The following is an 8,481-nucleotide window of genomic DNA, read 5'->3' as shown; positions in this document are numbered from 1 at the left end:
ACATATGTGACAGGCACTAATATTTATATATATACTCGAACCTGTGTATACGATGACATTGAGTCTGTGGATTTATTGTCAAACGAAAGAAATAGATATCAGAGATTTTTTTCCTACCAATATAAAATATTATTGTAGCCATATCACATAAAGGACTATATAATATAGTTTGTGAGCATATGATGCTGCATTTTTATATTAATTTTATCACTTGAATGTCTATATTTAATTTTATAATATTATTATTATCTTATCATTTGATTGTGTTTTTAGTATAAAATTTTAGAGTCAATGCACGGGCACGTACATAGTAAAAAAAAATAAATCCTGCGCGCCCACCCAGTTCTCCGGCGGGGCCGAGCTCGACGCCGGCGCGGCCTTGCTGCGGCGCCGCTCCTCAGTCCGCCGCCTCTGCGGGAGCGGGGTCGCTACGACCCTGGTCTGGGGGCGTGAAGTCGACACCCACTTGGGCGTGGATCGTATTCTTCTTCCCTCGGTAAGTAATCCTATTTGCTTGGGGCCGATGTCTCCGGCTTCTAACCAACTCTGAAACCCTTCTATCTCCAGTGGGCTTGCTGCAGAATTTCGTGGTGTAGTGATACTCTAGGAGACCAATCCATCCATCCATGGTTCGATTAGGTTCGTGTTCCTCATCTTTAGCTCGCAGGATCGATAGATGGCACGCTATTTAATGCCCAATTGTGGTGCCGGTGCAGTTTGTTCTCCTGAAAAGTAACGGGTCTTTCACCCTAAGTCAGCCCCTTGCCACAATCTGCTCATCTATCTGGAGTCTACACCCCTGCTATTCTCAGATCAATATTGGCATATTGCTACCCTCTGGTGTGTGCCCGACTCACGGACCCCGTTTTGTTAGTATCTCGAGAAAATAGGTTGTTGCAATGGTTTAATGCTATTTTGCTACATCTTTTGTTTTGTGTTAAGAATTGCGACATTTGAAAGAGCACCAATGTGGCAAGTTGTGGATTTTGATTTGACATTTTGTTAGGTCCTCATTTCGGTTAAGTTCATGTCAGAACAGAACTATTACCTACAGAAGGCTGCACTGGCTTGCTTATCCTCCACAGTTCCTATTATTTTTTTTAAAAGGCATTATCTGGATTATTATGGTTTAAATTTAATTTTCTTGAACACACAGGAGAGCTGTGTATCATTATATTAAGAAGAGAACAAAACACGGGGTGAGATCCCTTACAAAAGAACCACACAAACCCCCCACCAAACCTACAGGTTGAAATAAACATTGTTGTGCAGTCATATCCTTTCTGCATAATCTGACCATCTTACCTTTAAATTTATGTTTCACAATCTTGCACATTACATTCTCTGATATTGAAGCTTTAGGTCATCATTGGTATTCATGATATTTCTTTTTATGGTTTAATATTGTATTGTATTGTATTGTATTGTACCTATGATGCGATCATTTTGGTTTTTTTAGATTTAGATGTTTGCCTTAAAGTTGGCTTATTTCAAAACTTCATATTTTCGAAATATGGATGAGTGTGTTATGCCTGACATCTGCTATAAAGAGTCACTTTAAACATGTTGCAACTATGTTATTTCTATGTGCCAATAAAACATGGTTATGTCGGTGTTAAGTGTAACCCAAGTTTTGATCGTACATGGGTGTTTGTTCATATCCTTGTGTTATGCTATAGTTTTACTGACTTGCCTCTGCATGCTCATCTTTTCTTTTTCTTGCAAAGTGCAACACATTGTATTGATCCTAACACAAGTTTTTACACTTTATGGGTGGTAGGTTGTAGGAATCCTACTGTTTTGGTTAAAACACTATTGCATCATCAAATATGGAAGTTGATGATGATGTGGAGGAGGATGACATAGATTTTAGCCCTTTCCTTAGGGAAGGATCTCCGTCTGAGACCTCATCAAGCCTTACATCAGAAGCAGAATGCGAGGTACATAGTTCTGACAATCGACCAAGTGGCCAGACATATTTGCAGAATAGTGTAGTTAATGAAAATACAAGTGACAGTGCACTTCCTCAAAATAGACTGTCATCTCAAGGTCTTGTCAACGAAATATTTCCAGAAGAAAAGTCTACCCAGGTTAATCTTGAGAATGGATTGGAAAAAGACGTTTTAGCAAGCGAAGCTGCTTGCTCTCCAACAGTGCAAAACCCTTATCACCTATCTCTCGAAATTAGCGAGGAAGATGCAATTTGCAGACGGACGAGGGCAAGATACTCACTAGCAAACTATTCACTTGAGGAATTGGAGACCTTTCTCCAGGAATCAGATGACGATAGCGGTCTGCAAAATGTTGATGAAGAAGAGGAATACCGCAAGTTTCTTGCTTCTGTCCTGTCTGGTATAGGCAATGACACACAGGCATTCCAGGGGGACGAAAACCAGGATGAAGATGATAATGATGCAGACTTTGAGCTCGAGATTGAGGAGGCCCTAGAAAGTGATGGTGATGAAAATGCTGAGAACTATGACGACACAAATCATAGGAAAGAGAAAGGTGGACGAAGGCCTCAGACTAGGCAGAGGCGGCCATTTACCGAGTTGTCTGGGGCTCATAGCTATCATCAGGAATCCGATAAAACTAATTTTAGACCAATTCTGCCATATATTCCATCTGCATTGGTGACTCCTGCTCATGCTTTTGGATGGCAATATCCTACCCATAATGCCCTTTCCCCTTCATCCTTGGTTTCAGTACCGTGTGCACCTTTAGCATGTGGATTTACTGATCAACAACTCGGGCAACTGCATGTGATGATATATGAGCATGTTCAGCTCCTTATCCAAACATTTTCCCTATGTATTCTTGATTCGTCTAAACAAGATGTGGCTAATAATGTCAAAAAGATGATAGTTGAGTTGGTTGGCTTTCGTGATCAAGCATTGGCTAGGAGTGCTCCTCAACAGCATATCGTTTTGGAATCCCGGCATCTCTCATCTAGTTTTGTTTCTTCTGAAAATTTGGAATGCCAATGGATGCCATTAATCAAGAGTCCTGTTATATCCATCCTTGATGTCGCACCGCTTGAGTTGGCCTTCAGCTATTTAAGTGATGTCGCAACTGGTAAGTTCAAGATTGGTACATGGGCCGATTTTTTATACTTTGCTTCTTTTGTTTGTCACCACTTGATTGGTAACTTTGCTTGCATATTGAATTTACAGCTGTTGTGAAGTATAGAAGAAGTCATGTGGATGGCACTGCTGACAAAACCCGCAGGAAAGAGCCCCTATTTCCTTCACCATTGATTAACAGTTGCAAAGAAGTGAATAATGTTTCTCAAGATAGATCAAATAGTGTGCCTACAGCATCATCTCCTTCATCTGGGCAGTTGCAGCAGAAGAAATCGTTGGCTGCTACCCTGCTTGAGCGTAGTAAAAGGGGCACAGTTGCTCTTGTTCCTGCTGACATTGCAAGATTAGCACAGAGATTCTTTTCACTTTTCAATTTTGCACTCTGTCCTCATAAGCCACCTCCTTCACCTATGGCCAATAGAGTGTTTTTCACTGATGCAGAGGACAGGTGTGTTTTGCATCTTCTCCAAGATTTATTTTGAAATAGAATTCGTGCATGCTTCCTTGCCATCTTGACTTCAAAACATAGAAAATCAAGAAAGCTGAATAATTTGGTTTTGTTGAACTGCATACTTTTTTTATTTCTGTATTAGTGATATTGGTTTATGCAACTTATGTGTTTACTTCCTCATCTGCTGTATCACAGCTATTCCATTCATCTTTTTGTTTTCAACTTTCCTCAAGGTTTCCTCCTTTTGTATGGTTAATTGTATCATGGTTGCTTTGTTGTTATTACCACTTTCCTAAAGGACATCATGTAGGGTGCCCTCCTCAATTGTATAGCTGATATGATGCCTGTCACTTTCTTTTCTCGGTTAATTTTTTAGTATATTATCTGCCTGCAGATTGTTAGCTCTAGGAATTCTGGAATATAATAATGACTGGGAAGCAATACAAAAGCGCTTTCTTCCTTGTAAATCAAAGCATCAGGTATTTTTTTGGTTACTCCTTTTTATTGCAAATTTTTCTTCAAGATCCAAAAGTTTCCTTTTATGATTTGTCAGGCACAAATCAACAGCTCTTTTTATCATCTATTTGGTGAAGATTGACATGTCATGAAATAGTTTCTTTTTATTTTAATCTAACAAAAGAAAATTGAGAGTAATGAAGGACATGAAACGCCTTCAAGGATTCAGTATAGAAAAAGGAGTTGTTTTGACTGTATTGACATGGCAATAACATTTTTGACCTTGCTGGCATTAACTCTTGGCCTAAAGTTGATGTCTGCTCTCAGTACTGCCAAAGCAGGGTATTTTTTCAATAAAGATTTTGAAGTCTGAACATTTATTGTCACAAAGGTCTCGTTGCCAATTTACTTTGCTTTCCTTTTGACCGCACAAGCAAGTAAGCTTAGATGAAATCCTTCATTTAATTTTCTTAATGAATTAACACGCAGCTCTCCTGCTTATTCGAAGGGGGAAAATCCTTCATCTAATCTCTGCATACAATCACAACCTGAGACTGTTTGTTCAATTTCTATAATGCCTATTGCTTAGTTGTTGTCTTAAATTGTTAGTTGATCATGATCTTTAATAATTCCTTGTTCTGGGCTTGTGTATTATGCCTGCTGAGTGAAATAATTTCTTTGGTGCAGATATTTGTGAGACAAAAGAATCGTAGCTCCTCCAAAGCTCCTGATAATCCAGTTAAGGTAAATATTTTGCCCTTCTTCATTTACTGGAAGATAAGATGCTGAATTCACTTTTATGTGCCTTTTAGGGTTCAATATTCAACATTATGGTCAAGTTGTCCATTGAGTTGCATAGTAGTGTAACAGATTAACAGTTCATGCTAATAAATAGCAGTATGTTGTTCTCATTCCATATTCTGTAGTATTGAAGTTTTGGTTTTGAACTGATATTTAAACATTGAAGAGAGTGCTTTATAAAATCCTGTATTGTGTACGTAGTGAAGTTTCTGCCGCAGCACTTACACTGTTGATAATTTTTATCTATCTCATTCTGATATCTATACCATTTTGCTTACATGCCAACAAAATAGTAGTATTTTATTTAAATTTATTGGCAAGATTTGTGGACAAATCACATATTTAATAATGTACTCAGTAGCAAACTGGAGATGTTTTTTTTACTACTCTCTTAGCAGCACGTGTTGCTCTGCTTGTGTGTGGAGCTATATTATTCAACCTCTGGCTACTAGATTTTTTCAAAGAGCATGTATATATATGTTGTGGAAGAGTTTGTCTGTGTGTTCCCTTGTTCTGATACTGGTATGGGTTGGGTTGATTTTGCCATGTTCTGTATTTACCATGGTCAACCATCAGGATGGGAGATTTTGAGCTCATTGACTGCTTTCAGCAAAACCCAACATAATAACCTTCCAACTAACTATATTGTTATCTGAATTAATGCAGGATGTGCGCCGTATGAAGGCATCTCCATTGACAGTCGAGGAGAAAGAATGTATCGAGAAGGTGATAACTTGTGACTATCTTATTTTTTTCATGTTTGATTTTTGTTGCATAATTTCTTCCATACCTACTGCGATTTCAGGGGCTGAGGATATTCAAAAATGACTGGACATCAGTTTGGAAGTTTGTAGTGCCACATAGAGATCCTTCACTGCTCCAACGTCAATGGAGAGTTGCAAGTGGAGTCCAGAAATCTTACAGTAAAAGTGATGCTCAAAAAGAAAGAAGGCGAACATATGAAGCAAAGAGGAGAAAGCTGAGAGTATCCATGCCCGATTCACGCCGTGGGCAAGAGGTTAGTATGTTTCTTTAACTTGTAGGATATTCAAATAATATCTTAGTCTCCATCTAAAGTGATGTCGTTGAGCATAATTTTTAATGCTTTCATCACAGGCTGATAACAATGCTTCTGAAGATGCTGAAAATGATGATGATTCATATGTCAATGAAGCATTTTTGGAAGACACAGATAGTATGCCTTATCAGCAGTCAGGCACAGGCCTCGATGAAGAATGTGGTACTACAGGTGGTTACATTGAACCCCAGAAACTAAGTGGTATGAAACTTGATGTAACCACCTCATATATACCTTTTATGTACCACCTCTCTGATGGCCCATCATATGTGAGAACATCTTCCACTGCAGCTCCGGCGGTATCATGTGGATCTCTGGATCAACTGCCAGCTTCCCAATTGAGTAAACAGAAAGGCAGTTGTGTGGTCAAGTTGGCTCCAGACTTGCCTCCTGTGAACCTTCCCCCTTCTGTTCGTGTCCTATCTCAGGCGGAATTTTATCGGAACGCAACACACTTTCATGGCACCTCGGATAATGCAGCAAAGGATATGTATCCTGTGCTACCTTTGACCTCCTTTACAGAAAGTGCTGATAGACAGCTAAATCTGTTCCCTGATCACAGAGCTAATGCTAGATTGCAGCAGAATGGGATCTCTAGGGATAATGCTACAGAAGATGGTGCTGAGCAAGATTTGCAGATGCATCCTTTACTGTTTCAGTATCCTCGAGATGTTTCATCATATAGTCACCCAGTTCAAAATCTTATTAATCAGTCAAGAAAATATGATCTTTTCCCCTTTGAGAAAGTTCGAGTTGAGAGAAGTAACAACCAGACTACAGGTTCCACCGAAAATGGTACTGTAAATGCTAACACTATTGACTTCCATCCTCTCTTGCAAAGAACAGAAGTTGATGTTCATAATGAAGTACCAGAATATGATAATAACCTTGACTGCCATCAGTCTGATAATAACATGAGCGAAGTCCCAGTAGATGACCAATCAACAGCTGGGCAAGCATCCACAAGCCCTTCTGAGAGGGAGACAAGTATTGACTTGAACATTCATTTGTGTTCTCCAACGGTCATAAATGGTTCAAATGACTTCAGAAGTAGTTTTAGCAGATCAAATGTTCAAGATGAAGTTTCTAGGAAGGACAAATCTAATGTTCCAGAGCTCGAGGTTGTAAATTCTTATTCTCATTATTGCATTCAAGAACCTAATGAAGAATCAATGCAAGGAATTGTAATGGAGCAAGAAGAGTTAAGTGATTCCGAGGAAGATAGCCAGCATGTTGAGTTTGAATGTGAAGAAATGGATGATTCTGAAGAGGAGCAAGTTCAGAGTCCAGAAGCCTCTCCAATTCAAAACAAGGTGATGTTTGTAGATACGCCTATTAGTATTATAATGTTCATGATCTTAGTATGGCATTGTATTATGATTTGTTTTAAAAAAATGCCATGGCATTGGAAAAGGTGTTCTATTTTTTGTTATTGCTGTGTTCTGCTTTAACATGCCAGGAATATAAACATACATGATTGGTTTTGCTTTCCTGGTTATACTTAATTTGTCAGAAATTTTCTTCTCTGTTCATTACTCTTTATTTGAATTTTCCCTTTTTCTTCTGATTTTTTATGTGTTTAAATATTTCTTGTTCAGGGTATCTCAGCATCAGTTGTTTGTGGGGAATTTCATGTTAGTAATGACCAGAGTCAAATCCAGCAAGGATCTGTTCAAAAGGATAAACAGGGTGCCAGCTCAATGCAGAAAACGCAAGTTCCTTCTCGGTCAGTGAGGGCTAAGCTGAAGCCGGAAACTGCAAAGTGCACAGGATCTAGGACAAGCCAACATTCGTCCACTTCTCGCACAGCTGAAACTAGGTGGAGCAAAACCAGGAATTCGAAAGTGCCACAGGGACAGTCAAGTGCTGAACGCAAGCCCAATGATTCAAGAACTAGAAAAACTCTGGCCCCAACATGAAGGCCAATTTAGCATTTTATTCCTGTGCTGCATGTGCCAATGGCAGAATGGCTCAGTTCAATCTGTTGTCACTCTGTTGTTGAGTTGATTATCGTCAAGTAATATGCAGCGCATGCTGGAGAAAGCAACCTAGCGAACCTCTCTGTGGCCATTTAGCTCGAATTGTCATGTGAAAATAGCAGCAAGAGGAGCATACCAAATATATGGATTCTCCAGTTGGATAGCAAGACTGAAGTGGTGATCTTGGCCCAGTATCTGGAACACAATGTTTACAAATCATCAAATTGTTGGTGACTGAGAAAGCATTCGCATGGAATAAGGTTCTGAACAGCCATGAGACGATTTCCTCGGATTGACTTGGGAGTTTTGTACCTTGACGTCCTCAAAGTTTAAATGTAATGCGCCTTGTAATTTCAAAAGGTAAGTTGCTCTGCGTTCATTGTGTGTACTGTGAATAGAGAAATGTATCGAGGCCTGATACCTGGAAGTTTTTTTGTATTGACCGTTGACAAAGAGTCTAGTGGGCTGTAACAGCTTGAGTTCCTCCAGGGAATTAGACTAACATACATGGATTGATCCTACATCCTAGGAGTAAAACAAATTTATTATCTAACGTTCAAGATTGTACTCCCTCAGTCTCAAATTATAGGTCATTTTGCCTTTTCTAAGTATATGACTTTTGCTATGCAACTA

General features: G+C 39.2%; 1 protein-coding gene across 4 annotated transcripts; it reads left to right on the top strand.

Annotated features, from left to right (window-relative positions):
• Nucleotides 1-323: 323 nt before the first annotated feature.
• On the top strand, nucleotides 324-8,481 carry LOC136520665 (uncharacterized). Of its 4 annotated transcripts, XM_066514267.1 has the most exons (11): nucleotides 324-496; nucleotides 568-639; nucleotides 717-840; nucleotides 1,781-3,075; nucleotides 3,174-3,531; nucleotides 3,929-4,013; nucleotides 4,678-4,734; nucleotides 5,458-5,517; nucleotides 5,597-5,809; nucleotides 5,908-7,182; nucleotides 7,468-8,481. In XM_066514267.1, the coding sequence occupies exons 4-11, from the start codon at nucleotides 1,830-1,832 to the stop codon at nucleotides 7,786-7,788; spliced, it is 3,615 nt and encodes a 1,204-aa protein (XP_066370364.1). In that variant the 5' UTR covers nucleotides 324-496; nucleotides 568-639; nucleotides 717-840; nucleotides 1,781-1,829; the 3' UTR covers nucleotides 7,789-8,481. The 4 variants fall into 4 exon arrangements, with proteins under 4 accessions (XP_066370364.1, XP_066370366.1, XP_066370365.1 ...); XM_066514269.1 differs by lacking the exons at nucleotides 568-639; nucleotides 717-840 and having other exon boundaries at nucleotides 5,908-6,070; nucleotides 6,161-7,182; XM_066514268.1 differs by lacking the exon at nucleotides 717-840.

The sequence above is a fragment of the Miscanthus floridulus genome, chromosome 18, assembly GCF_019320115.1.
Source record: "Miscanthus floridulus cultivar M001 chromosome 18, ASM1932011v1, whole genome shotgun sequence".
Taxonomy (NCBI): domain Eukaryota; kingdom Viridiplantae; phylum Streptophyta; class Magnoliopsida; order Poales; family Poaceae; genus Miscanthus; species Miscanthus floridulus.
Note: the sequence above shows the minus strand (reverse complement) of the source record. Positions and strands in the feature narration are given on the sequence as shown.